Here is a 13,734-nt window from a genome sequence, read left to right as displayed (position 1 = left end):
GGTTTTTTGTAGTCAGGCAATGAGTCAACCAGAGCCAGACATCTTAGGTCTTAAGGACAAGAACTAGCCTAAGTTATATAAGGAAAAGTTTTAGGAAAAGCTAGCACATTTGCAAGGCAGGGCTTAGGAAATATACTTCTTCTATCACACATTCCAAGACAAATGAGGAGAAATCTTTTCCCCAATTCTCTTAAAACTAGCATTGCCATTGTTTGTGCTTCCTTCTCAAAGAAAGTCAATGACATCAGGAGGGTTCTTGACTTGCCAGTGAATTGGATTTAAATGAGGCAGGGCTGTGCAAAGTCATCAACCTCCTTCCCTCCCCCCCTAAACCTAATATATAAGAAGACCAAGGAAGTTCCAAGTCACCTGCCTCCTGTACCATATCGCTGAACCAAGTTCTGGTTTTTAAAAGCTTTTTTTAAATACATGAATTATTAAAATATATTTGGATACAAATTCTAGAGGGGAGAAAGTGAAGTCAAGAGACCAACTCTGGTCTTCATTCTAGGACTGACTTTCTAGATGACTTTGGGGGGGTCACTTTCACTTATTAGTTTAACTCTATGAAAAATGGCGATAGTACTTGACCCATAATTACATCATAGAAAGAGAAGAATTGGAGGACTAATTTGGTGTGAGGAATGAGAGGTAGATTGTGTTGGGAAATTGGTATTAAAGGTAGAAGAAGTGTTGTTTGTCCTTTGTTCTCAAAGAGGTCCATAATATTAGGAAGGTGATGCCATGACTATCTGGGTTTAGTGACAAGATATAAATCAGTATGCCTAGAGATGACCCCTAGAAGGTATATTAAATTTGTAGATTGCCCCAAACCTGGAAAGGATTACTAAAATGCTAGATGACAAGATCTAAAAGGATTTTAACAGAATAGAAGGATGAACCATCTGATCTAAGGAGTTGTAATTTTAGAAGAATAAATTTAAGATCATAACTGGGTTCAAAAATCAATTGCATAAGGATGGAATGCAGTAGTTAGCAATTAAATGAAAGTTTCTGTGAAAGGGATACAGGGTCAGTGGACTGCAAGCTCAGTATGGGTCAATAGTGTTTGTGGTAATCAAAAAAGCTAATGTGATATTCAGATGCCTAAAGAATTCATGTGTAACCAGTCTGAATCAGCAAGTACCAATTGTTACATTTTCTTTTTTTTTAATTATTTATTTAAAGCAATGGGATTAAGTGACTTGCCCAAGGTCATAAGGGTAGGCAATCATTAATTGTCTGAGGTCAAATTAGAACTCAGGTCTTCTGGACTCCAGGGCCAGTGCTCTATCCACTGCATCACCTAGCTTCCCCCAATCATTACATTTTCAGTGTGAACATTTTAAACTCAGAAATCATCAAATGTAATAATTCAGGGTTTGAAATAATTTTTTTTGGTTGTCTGGACTTAATAAGTGATGAGGGAAATGTTAACATAGATTAAACTTTAAAGTAGTTTATGTATATATTTACTTTTTTTTTTTTTAGGTTTTTGCAAGGCAATGGGGTTTAAGTGGCTTGCCCAAGGCCACACAGCTAGGTAATTATAAAGTGTCTGAGGCCGGATTTGAACCCAGGTGCAGCTGACTCCAGGGCTGGTGCTGTATCCACTGTCCACCTAGCCACCTCTATATATATTTTTGAAAGCTTATTGTTAAACATTTATCAGCACATCCATGGCCTCCTTGTACTATATTCTTGTTATACAATATTTGGTATCTTTTGTTCAATTCTTAGCCTCACATTTTTGGATGGGCCTTAACAAACTTGAGTTTCTCTTGGTGAGAGAACAGGAAATCATGATATATACATATCCTTTAAAGGGAAGGGAACATTGATCTTGAAGATGAGAAGCCTCAAGGGGGTCATGCTAGAAGTCTTCAAATATTTGGAGAGTTGTCATGGAGAAAAGAGATTAGATTTATTCTGTCTGGACCCAGAGGAAAGAACTAGGAGCATCACATGTCAGTGTGCGTATACTGATACACATACATGCATGTGTGTTCACATGCATGTTATCATGTAGACATGTACATTAATCTGCATATTACAGTGCATGTATATATGCATATTTATAATGTACATATAACTACTATGTACTTCCTTCTAAAGTTTTGACACTTGAGCAAAGTCTCAACCATTTTTTCACTTGGCCTTTTCCCATTCCTGATGCCAAAGGATCTAATTAGGCTGATGGAACCACTGCATGACTGGTCTTCTTTAAATGAGGCAGACTAGGAGCCCAGCCAAGCCAACAAGGCTACCCACCTGGGTGTTATCTGCCAGAGGAGACAGCATTTACACAAGTCCTATCAGTACAGCATTCACAGAGGTCATATGGGTTTTTTGGGAAGAGCCCTAGACTTGGAATAGGTGCCTTAATTACTTCTTTGAAGTAAGGGGATGGGACTCAGACACTCTCTAGAACTCCTTTCCACTCGGAAGTTCTGTGTTTCTATAGACTTAATCATTTCAGTTCTACATGATCTCTATCCATTGAAGTGGCATGACGGAGAGGAAGCTAGTCTTGGAACCAGGTAGAGCTGGGTTCCTGTCCTACCTGTGATACATAATAACTGTGGAAATGGGTAAGCTATTAACTTCTCAGTCCTCAAAGACACTTTAGAGTTAAGAGACTTAGAGAAGGTGCTGACCTGCATAAGAAGAGGGAGTTTCCTTATCCCAGAATTTCCTAGGTCAGTAAAATCACAGATCCAGCCCCTGGCCCTCTCCTTTAGAAGAACACTAGAAAGAGTCAGGAAAGCTGGCTCCCAATGCTGGCTTAGCCAATAAATTCATGTATGACCTCAGTGAATAGCTTCCTCCTTCCAGGCCTCATTTCTTTTTTTTTTTTTTTTAGGTTTTTTGCAAGGCAAATGGGGATAAGTGGCTTGCCCAAGGCCACATAGCTAGGTAATTATTAAGTGTCTGAGGCTGGATTTGAACTCAGGTACTCCTGACTCCAGGGCCGGTGCTTTATCTGCTGTGCCACCTAGCCACCCCCAGGCCTCATTTCTTCAGCCAGATTCCACATTCTGTGTTCTTAATTGCCTTCCAAGCTCATCATTATGGCCCTAAGTCCCCTTCTTGTTCCACAATTTATCTCCTGAGGCCTATAAGACTCGGAAATGAAGAAGAACTTGGAGAGCATCTATGTCTCCATTTAGCAAGTACTAATAGAGCTTCTTCATGTCACATCCTGTGTCACATGGTGATGGGAAGAACACTGGTTATGAAGTCAAATGGATCTGAGTTCAAGGATTGACTCTGCCTTTCAATAGCCACGTGATCTTGGACAAGCCACTTTAAACCCTTTCAACTTCATTTCCCCATTTGCAAAATGGCAATAATAAATTTCCCCAATTATAAAATACTGTTTTCCTTACATATATTTGAACCTTAAGGCAATTCAGTGAAGCATGTACTACAGGTATGCTTATCCCCATAGGTAGGGAACAAATTGTAGAGGGCCTATGCCAGGCTAAGGGGTATGCATTTCTAGAAGCAATGAGGATTAATTGAAGATATGTGAGAAGGTGTGTGACATGGTCTCTTCCAAGAAAGGGAAGAACAGAAACAAGAATCATTGCTAAGATTTGGCAGTAACAGCTTCCCATTTCTCTGTAAATCCTTTCCATAATTTTCACTGCTGTGGGAAGGATTCTATTCTTAGAGTCACAGATTTGGGTTGTAGTTCTGAGTAAGTCTTTTCGTTTCACTGATTTTTCAGTTTGCATTTGTAGGACTTGGAGTCTTACCAGGCTCCAACACTTATTTACAAGTCATTTGATCTTTTCTTTTCTTTTCTTTCTTGAGGCAATCAGGGTTAAATGACTTGACCAGGGTCACACAGCTTGTAAGTATCCTGAGTCCAGGACCAATGCTCTATCCTCTGTACCACCTAGCTACCCCAAGTCATTTTATCTCAAGTAAGTAATGTAAATGCTCTGAGTTTCAGGTTTCCTGTTATCTCCAGGATCACATAAAAAATTCTGCTTGGCATTTTAAGTTCTTCACAGCCTTGTGCCTTCCTGCTTGTCCAGTCTTATACTTTACTCCCTCTACTCTATGCTCCAGGTACACCAACCTACTCGTTCTTTACCTTCAAATGTCCATGCCTTTCTATTGTCTGTCCTCTATGCCTAGAATCCTCTCCCTGATCACCTGTGTCCACTTCCTGGCTTCCCTGGCCTCCTTCAAAACTCATGTTCTGCAGGACCCTTCCTGGTCCATTACATCCCATCCTCCCCCCCACCCAAATTTCTGGTGCCATCCCTCTCTGGGATTACTTTCATTTACTCTTTTTTTTTGGTCTGTTTTTGCAAGGCTAAATGACTTGCCCAAGATCACCCAGCTGAATAAGTATTAATTATAATTATATATTTATAATAATTATTAAGTATCTGAGAGCATATTTGAACTCAGGTTCACCTGACTCCAGGGTCTGTGTTCTATTCACTGCAGTTCTTTTTTTTTAATTATACTAAAAGGATAAAGATTTTAATTAAGCATTGTAAGTTGCATCAGTAGCCTTCAAATATACCTCACCAATAACCCATCTCCAGCCAATCAAGTTCCACAGAAGTTTATTCTTGCATAATCCATGAGTTAGGGCAGAACTCCCTTCAACTTACCTTAAGATACCTACTTAGCTCTTGCAGGCAGGAATGGGGAATTACACCTCATTTCTAATCACTAATGTGTGATGAAGAAGGTTACAGATCTTGATGTTGTTGTTGCTGCTGCTGCTGTGGTTGGATTGTTTCAGCTGTGTCCAAGTACTCATGACCCTATTTTCGGTCTACTTGACAAAGATGCTGGAGTGGTTTGCCATTTCCTTCTCCAGCTCATTTTATAGATGAGGAAACTGAGGCAAACAGGGGAAAGTGACTTTCCCAAGGTCACCCATCTAGTAAGTGTTTGAGGCCAGATTTGAACTCAGGAAGTTGAGTCTTTGTGATTTCAAGCCCAGTATTCCATCCATTGTACCTAGTAAATGCTTAATAAATACTTGTGGCTCCTGATTTCTCCAAGATTATCTCTAATCTATTCAGCATCTATCTTCTTTATACATAGTTATTTGACAGTTATTACCCCCAGTAGACGAGTTGAGGCAACTCACAGAGTAGGGAAGATATTTTATTTTCTTAGAATTCTAAATGCTTAGCCAGCACATAGTTGGCAATTGATAAATGTTTGTTGACTTGTTGGCTAACTACAAGAATGTTAGACTTGATGATTTCTGAAGACCCTTCCAGGTCTACAGTTCCATGATTCAAAATCATCTCTAACCTTGGTTGGGGGAGGGCTCGGTAGTGTCCTTCAGTTCCTTTCCAAATAAGCATAGAAGGAAGTGATTGGTAGAAAGAGAAGATCAGAAATTTAAAACATCAGAATTCAGATCTTTGTCCCTGATGGTTTTTAGCTGAGTGACTGCATACAAGTCACCAAAACTTGCTGAATGGTAGTTTTACTGCTCTTCACTAAAATGGGAATAATATGACTTACGTGACCCCTCACACATCCAGTGGAGTGATAGTGAGCTGACTCACAATAGTCTTTCACAATATGAGGGTTTATCATGGCCTACCTCCCAGTGTGATCTAGTGAACAGAATGCTGAACATGAGTTTAGGAAGACAGGGTCCAGATCCCACCTTTAGTATTTATTAACCATGTGACCTTGGGAGTAAATACAATTTCTCTGACTCTCAGTTTCCTCTTCTAAAAAATGAACTTAGAACACCTGGACAACCTACCCCCCAGGGGGTATAAGACTCAGAGGAGATCATAAATGTAGACCTTCACTAAGATTTTTGAGACACTGTATATTTATTATCTTTAAGACAGTATTTTATCACCATAAGCTCTAGAGAGAAAGGACATGTTATTGTTTTAATTTTCATAAAGTATTTGTGTCATCTATGCATTTCAATTAACTTTCCATGAAAGAGTCACCATCAAACAGATTCATGGAGGCAGTCCCTGCCCTCAGGGGTTATATCATAGAAGCAGGAAGACCCAGTCCAACCAGTTTAAGCCAAAACGGGCTGTGCTCATTACCATTAGAAACAGGCCAAAGCTGTGTGAAGTTGAGTCATGCTCCGTGGTGGCTCTACTGGGTTCTCCTCACAAAACCCACCTTTGGCACCTACCCTGGCAGAGCTGGCTGAGCAGACAGATCCAGTTGGCTTTGGGAGTGAAGGCAAGAGGGACCCAGCCTGGCCAGAGGCACAGGACACAGGGCCCTAGGAAGGCAGAATCTCCAAGACTGGCAGCTTCCCAGTGATGAATTCAGCTGTCTTCTTAGAGCTGAACTCAAGAGAGAGCTTCTCACTTGTGTGATTTAACCTCCCTGCAGTGCTAAGAAAGGAAGGACAATCATCAGTAAGTACTTGTGTGCTCTGGTTAAACCTCAGCTCTTAACACTTAAAAGTTATATAAACTCAGAAAAGTAATTTCACTCTCTGTGCCTCAATTTCCTCTTCCTACTTAACTAATATTTTGCCTTGAGGATCCACTTTGTTTCCCTGCTGACTCTCTTGGAAATCAAAAGACTGGGCACATAAAAATGCAGTTTAAAAAATTATCATTATTGTTCATTATAATGATTCCTATTTTTGTAGTACTTCTAAGTCTTATAAATTCTTTTCTCACAGGAACCTTATGAAGTAGGCATTGCAGATATTTTTATCCAATTTTACAAATAAGGAAATTAAATTTCTGAAGTGAAATGAATTTCCTGGGGTCTCAGCTAGTGTCAAAGTTGGGCTTCTGAAGAAGTGAGTTCTCTGTTACTGGTCATAGGATCATTGATTTAGACCTGGAAGGAATCTGAAAGGTCATTTAGTCCAACCCCCTCAGTTTAATAGATGAGGAAGTTAGTCCAGATAGAAGCTGGATGACTACCTGTAAAGAATGCTGTAGGAGATAGTTGTGCTAGGTTGGAGAGTGGAGGAGGATGGTAAGTTAGATGATCCCTCCTGGTCCTTTGTGTGTGAAGATTGATTGAGTTTTCAAATCTCTAAGATTTTAGTATTACTTGTTGACTGATAAGTGGAAAGATCTGTATATGATCAGATGGCCAGATGGCTTCATTTCATCTCCATCTTAGTCACCATTCTTTGTTAGCTCTTTGAGCAGGATTGGGGAAGGGGCAGTAGAAGAAACATGAGAGAACCTACAGTAAAGGCCCCTTTGCAAAATTTTATTGGAGAACCAGAATTAGAAATAATGGCCAATTCCCTAAGACTAAATTTAAGGACATAATTTATTAGAATATAGAACATAAAAGGTTAGAGCTGAAAGAGACCTAAGAGGTCATTGAGTCCAACCTCCTGGAACGACCTCCTAAGGACCCTTCTACCTCTGATATTCCAAGTTCTTTGTGTTCTGATATTCTATCTGTCTTAATATTATGAATTCAATTTTTTTAAAGAAAGATTTTATTTATTTTGAGTTTTACAATTTTCCCCTCATTCTTGCTTCCCTCCCCCCCACAGAAGGCATTCTGACAGTGTTTGTATTGTTTCCATGTTATACATTGATCTCAGTTGAATGTGATGACAGGGAAATCATATCCTTAAGGAAGAAAAATAAAGTATGAGATAGTAAAATTACATAATAACATAATGCTTTTTAATAATGTAACACTTTTTCTGAATTTGATTTTCAAACATTCTTTGTTCTAATATTCTTTCTAGGTCTAAAAGTTAGTTCAAAGGTCCTGTCTAGTTCTACATTTATAATTTTAAGGCCCCTACCAACTCTGATTTTTAAAGATTCTATAGAAAAAGGCAGATGCAGTAGATGGAGTGCTGACCCTGGAGTCAGGAGGACCTGAGTTCAGATCTAACCTCAGACACTTAATAATTACCTGTGTGACCTTGAGCAAGTCACTTAACCCTACTGCCTTGAAAAAAAAATAACTCTTAAAAGTAAGTATTATTATGACCCCAATTTGTAGTTGAGGAAGCTGAAGTAGACAGAAGTAAAGTGACTTACTTAGGATTACATAACCTCTAAGTCTCTATGACCAGATTTGAACTCAGGTCTTCCTGACTCTAAACCCTACATTCTGTCCACTATGCTACCCAGCTACCTTTCATCAGCTAGAAGTTGTCTCTATGAACATCAAAAATTTTTTATTTGAAGTGAATTCCAAAACAGAAGGCCACTTGGAGTTGAAAGTATTGGTATTAGATTTGAGGTAACTGGCTATTATTTGATAACTAAATAGAAGCTTTGAGCAGAGAAAAAATAGAATTCTAGAATTTTATTAATTAAATCTGAATTTATCAGTTATTTCATTCAATTCATTCTTCATCTGAAATGGTATCCACATAGGCTTCTGGATTTTAAATTTAAATTTAAATTAAATTAAATTTAAATTTTAAATTAATTTAAAATTAAATTTTAAATTTTAAAAAGTTCAAAGTTCTGATTGTCTAGAGATGATTGTGCCTATAAATACTATAAATACTATAAATACTTACGGGTTAATTGATATTCCCTCTCCAGGTTTTTCTTAACTTCCTAGGCTCTCACCATGTCTGACCCCATCACTCTGAATGTTGGAGGAAAGCTATATACTACCTCCTTGTCAACTCTGACAAGTTTTCCTAACTCCATGCTGGGAGCCATGTTCAGTGGAAAGATGCCCACCAAAAAAGACAGCCAGGGCAACTGCTTCATTGATCGTGATGGCAAGGTCTTCCGCTACATCTTGAACTTCTTGAGGACTTCCCATCTGGACCTCCCTGAGGATTTTCAAGAGATGGGGCTGCTCCGGAGGGAAGCTGACTTCTATCAAGTGCAACCTTTGATTGAAGCGCTTCAGGAAAAGGAGGTGGAGCTGTCCAAAGCTGAGAAGAATGCTATGCTTAATATCACCCTGAACAAACATGTGCAGAACATCCATTTCACCGTCCGTGAAGCACCACAGATCTACAGCTTGTCCTCTTCTGACATGGAGGTCTTCAATGCCAACATTTTCAGCACTTCGAGTCTTTTCCTGAAGCTTCTGGGTTCCAAACTCTTCTACTGCTTCAATGGGAATCTGTCTTCCATCTCCAGCTACTTGCAAGACCCAAACCACCTCACTTTGGATTGGGTGGCCAGCGTTGATGGCTTGCCTGAGGAAGAATACACCAAACAGAATTTAAAGAGACTATGGGTAGTGCCAGCCAACAAGCAGATTAATAGCTTCCAAGTGTTTGTGGAAGAGGTATTGAAAATTGCACTCAGTGATGGCTTTTGTGTAGATTCTTCCCACCCACACCTCTCTGATTTTATGAATAATAAGATTATTCGATTAATACGATATAGGTAGAATGGGTCAGCTTTCAGCATATTTACAGTCTACAAAATAACACAAAGTCAGCAGAGTGTTTCTCTTCAAGCACCAGCTAAGAAACACTCACCAGCAGTGTGATACAGAATCATATACTAATATGTATTAATCACTAAGCAGGAGTTGATTTTTCTCCCTATAATGTAGCTATCTGTATGCCCTTTCAGAATATATGTGTTCTCTAGTAAGAGGGAGCATTCTTCTTCATGTTTGTCAGGGTACTGCTAGTGTATTACCAGGGCTGGAGGGTCTCCTGATATTCTTCAAAAGAGACAGCTGCTGGGGAAAAGGAATGTCAAACTCTCCATATGGGTTGCCTTCCTATCTCTACCATTGGCCAGGACCTCAATTAACTCATCTGTCCTAAGGGATAATGCCATGTTGGGAGGGTTTGAAGGGAAGTGTGAAGCTTGTAAAAATCTATTCACTGCTCTAGGATCCTGGGATCCAAGCCAAGCTCATCTCATCCATTACAAGTGAATTTCTACAGCCCCATACTTATTTACATAGAAGGCCAAAGATATTTGGCTTCATTGGAGCTGTTGTGTTCATGGAGATTTTCTTTTCTGCTTCAGCAATAATCTCCAGAGAAGGGGGAAGTGTAGGGAAGAGATTGCAAAGGCAAGTGAGAACAGAAAAGAATGTTTTGTTCTAAGCCTAGTCACAGTTTAGAACTTTAAGATTATTGCTTGAGAGTGCCTGGACCTTTGGGGAGAAGAGATGCTCCGTCATCACATTTTGTTATCAGATTCCATGATCCTTGGTCCCCAATGAAGAAATGATTTAACAGACAGACTAGCTCTTTCTCTAAATAAGTATAATCCCTTCTTAGTAACCATCTGGAAAGTCACATGTTTATGCCAACCATATAGCCCTTGCTCAAGACTTCTGGGCTCCTATTTCAGAATGTCCTTAATTAAGCAGAAGTTGGAACAAGGGTTGGAAATTTCAGTTTAGGATAAGGAAGACATTTCTAACAATAGCAGTTTTGTGAAAATGAATGTTGTCTTAGTAGGGAGGGAATTCTCTGTCCTGGGAAGTAATGACATAGTTCCTAGAAATAAAGAATCTCAAAAGTTGGCAAGGACATCAGAGGCTATCTAGTCCAAATCACACATGAATAAGAACCTCCACTATAACAAAGGAGTAGTCATCCAGGCTTTGTTTAAATATTTCCAGTGATGGGAAAATCACTGTCTTCTAAAGGCAGTCCAGTTAGGGTTATTTTTTCCTCACATTGGGTCTGATTTAGCTCCATTTTAATTTCTACCCATTGGTCTTAATTCTGGGACCAAACAAAACAAATCACCTTTTTTCATATGGTGACTCATCAAATTACTTTGAAGATGGCTAATGTGTTCTCCCTAAGTCTTCTCTAGAATAAATGCCCCCACCTCCTCTAATCAGTGCTTGTGTGACATCATCTTCGGTCTCCTTGATTTCCTCTTTGCTTTCCTTGGATGCTGCTCTCCATAAAAAATGGCATTGAACAAAATGTTCCATATCAGGTCTGACATGTCATAGGACAATAGGATTATCATTTCTCTCACTGGACATTCCATTTCTTTGTACCAATAGGGCCCTGGAAATAGGGTCATGTTCCCTCTCTCTTTTATCTCACCACTACTAACTGGCAAAACTGGTGATCAGGTTGTCAATGTCCTTCCTCGAATGTGGTACCCAGAACTAAACTCAATACTCTAGAAGATGTCTGACCAGGGCAGGATACTGCGGGGCTTATCATCTCTTTCCTTCTGGAAACTATACTTCCATGAAAACAGCCTGTTGGGTATACCATTCTCTTATATAATTGGAAAATCAACCTGCTGTTTCATAGTCATACCTGGGACACACATTGGTTGGGTCAGGTACAGATCAAAAAAGCCAGGGGCGAGGGCACCCTCCTGGCTCTGCAGAATCCACCGATGGTGAGTGGTGCACAGCTCCATGCTGCACCAGTGGGCCAGCAGCCTTAGGACCCCCAATGGTCCTCTTATTTTTTTTAATGGCTTACTTAGTTGAGCTGCAAAAACTCAAACTTGGATCATTCCTCTCCATGACAACAAAGCACAGGAATCTGAGATGCTTAATTTGCTACTGGCTAGTGATGGACAGGCTAATGACTCCATGGACCCCTGGAGAAACCTATATAGCTACCTTCTCTGTGGGGCATTGAGCAAATATAGCTTTCTTTATGCAATAAATTGTATGGCTTTAACACAGCACAATTCCTGAGTCTCTGGCATTTGTTCTTATGTTTGAGAGCTTGTTTTGTTCATGAACTCTAAAATGGATTTAAACCCTGGCCCCAGTGACCACCAAACATTGGATCTTGACAACTAGTTCTATGACCCTGGGCATATCACTTTCTCTATGTAAGTCTCAGTTTCCTCATCTGTAAAAGCTAGGTAGGTGATGCAGTGGATAAGAGCACTAGACTTGGAATCAGGAAGACAGTTCAAATCCTGTCTCTGGCACTTAGCTTTGTGACCAAGAGCAAGTGAGTCACTTAAACTCTTAAAGCTTCAGTGTCCTCACTAAGAATAATAATAGCACCCAGCTTCAAGGGTGGTTATGGGGATCAAATGATATATTTATAAAATACTTTGTAAACCTTAAATTATATTATTATTACTATATTCTTATATATTTTATTATAAATATAATATAAAATATTATGTTTATATTATATAATATAAAAATAGTATTACTAGTGTCAAAATGGGGGAAATAATACTTGTACTATTTCCCTCCCCTTTTAAAGAAAACTAAATCTTAAAGGCAATAGAAAAATGAGATTATCAGGTTCTTTGATGTAATAGAAAGTGTACCACCAGACTTAAGAGTCAAGAGACTTGGGCTCAAGTCCTAATTCAGACATTAGGTGGGGGATTCTGGACAAGTCACATCTTTTCTGAGCCTCAGCTTGGGGATAATAACACCTACACAAGATTGTGAGAAAGTGTTTTGTAAGTTTCATTGTACTATAGATTGGAGTTGTTATCAAGTGATTTGAACAAAGTCACTTGGCTGATTGACTTGAACATGAAAATTTTTTACCCTTAATCTAGTACTCTTTCTACAATGCCTTGGCAAGGGATTCTATTTCCAAAGCCACAAATTCCAGCCTGTGACTCTGCCACTGATGGGTAATTTGTCACTGTGAACATCAGCTCTTCCCTTATAGGCCTGGTTAATGTTCAACATCCCCTCCCCTACTTAAGTATTTTTATTTCCCCTTCTTTTTCTTCCTTCCTTCCCTGTATGGCAACAGTCCTTAACAGATAGCTGTCACCTTCCTTGTTAAGAAGACTCAGGCCATCCTTCATAAATTCCCTCAAAACTCCAAGCTCTCTATGTCTTTTCTCATCTTTTTCTTTCCAAAAGATGAGATAATAGCCCTCTCATTGCCAAGGGTAACACTGAATCATAAACTGAGAACTGGAAGGGACCTTGGAGACTAAATCCAGCCTTCTCATTTTATAGATGACAAAAACTCATATCTAGTGAGGTTAAATGACTTGCCTGAGATAGAACAAGTAGTAAATGTCAGACTTGGGATCATTCAACTCCTCATAATCTAAATCCATCTCTCCACCCCACCTCACCATTGCTATTTTTGTGCCCTTCATTCCCCCTTCTCCCCCACCCCCATCCACATATACATCTTTTCCTTTCTTCCTCTCCATTGACTCTTTTTTTTTTTTAGGTTTTTTGAAAGGCAAGTGGGGTTAAGTGGTTTGCCCAAGGCAACACAACTAGGTTATTATTAAGTGTCTGAGACCGGATTTGAACCCAGGTACTCCTGACTCCAGGGCTGGTGCTTTATCCACTGCGCCACCTTGCCGCCCCTCCATTGACTCTTATTGCAAACATTATCAGTTTCCCTCTTCCTAAATAATAAAAAAAAACTAATAAAAAATACTTTCCTTTGACTCAGCTACTTCCCCTGGTTCTCATGTTATCTCTTTCCTCCCCTTCACTGGCCAACTTCCAGAACAAATTATCTAGATCATCTATCTAAATACTTCCTCTTTCTCATCATGTATTCACTCTTCCACACCCCAGCAATCTAGCTTCTGTTCTTACTATCCTTACAGACACTGAGCCCTAAAGAAAATCAACATTGACCTGCTAATTCACAAACCCCAAAGACATTTGACACTAGGAACCACTCCCTTCTTGCTGTATATTCTCTCTTCCACTGGATAACAGAGATACTGCTTTTTTCTAGTACTCTTTTTATATGTCAATTAATTCATAACAAAACAAAAGCCTTTTAAAACATTCATTAGATGCCAACCACTGTTGGTTGGGGATACATTCCAGGATGAGGGGGCCACAGGGGAAGGAGGCAATCCTAGGGTGAGGAGGCCCCAC

At 39.4% G+C, this 13,734-nt stretch overlaps 1 protein-coding gene across 2 annotated transcripts in view; it reads left to right on the top strand.

Moving 5' to 3' along the window:
• Window positions 1–11,927, top strand: part of KCTD21 (potassium channel tetramerization domain containing 21) — a 33,346-nt gene extending 21,419 nt beyond the window's left edge. Inside the window, exons 1-2 of one of the 2 annotated variants that reach the window (XM_074216978.1) lie at window positions 5,380–6,389; window positions 8,523–11,927. In XM_074216978.1, coding sequence (XP_074073079.1) covers window positions 8,551–9,333 — 783 coding nt within the window. In that variant the 5' untranslated portion in view covers window positions 5,380–6,389; window positions 8,523–8,550 and the 3' untranslated portion in view covers window positions 9,334–11,927. Of the gene's footprint in view, window positions 1–5,379; window positions 6,390–8,522 lie in introns of those variants that run through there. The other variant, XM_074216977.1, reaches the window with a different exon arrangement.
• The last annotated feature ends 1,807 nt before the right edge of the window (window positions 11,928–13,734 follow it).

The sequence above is a fragment of the Macrotis lagotis genome, chromosome 1 (assembly GCF_037893015.1).
Source record: "Macrotis lagotis isolate mMagLag1 chromosome 1, bilby.v1.9.chrom.fasta, whole genome shotgun sequence".
In the NCBI taxonomy this organism is placed as follows: domain Eukaryota; kingdom Metazoa; phylum Chordata; class Mammalia; order Peramelemorphia; family Peramelidae; genus Macrotis; species Macrotis lagotis.
The sequence above is the reverse complement of the archived record's forward strand: the minus strand, read 5'-3'. Positions and strand labels throughout refer to the sequence as shown.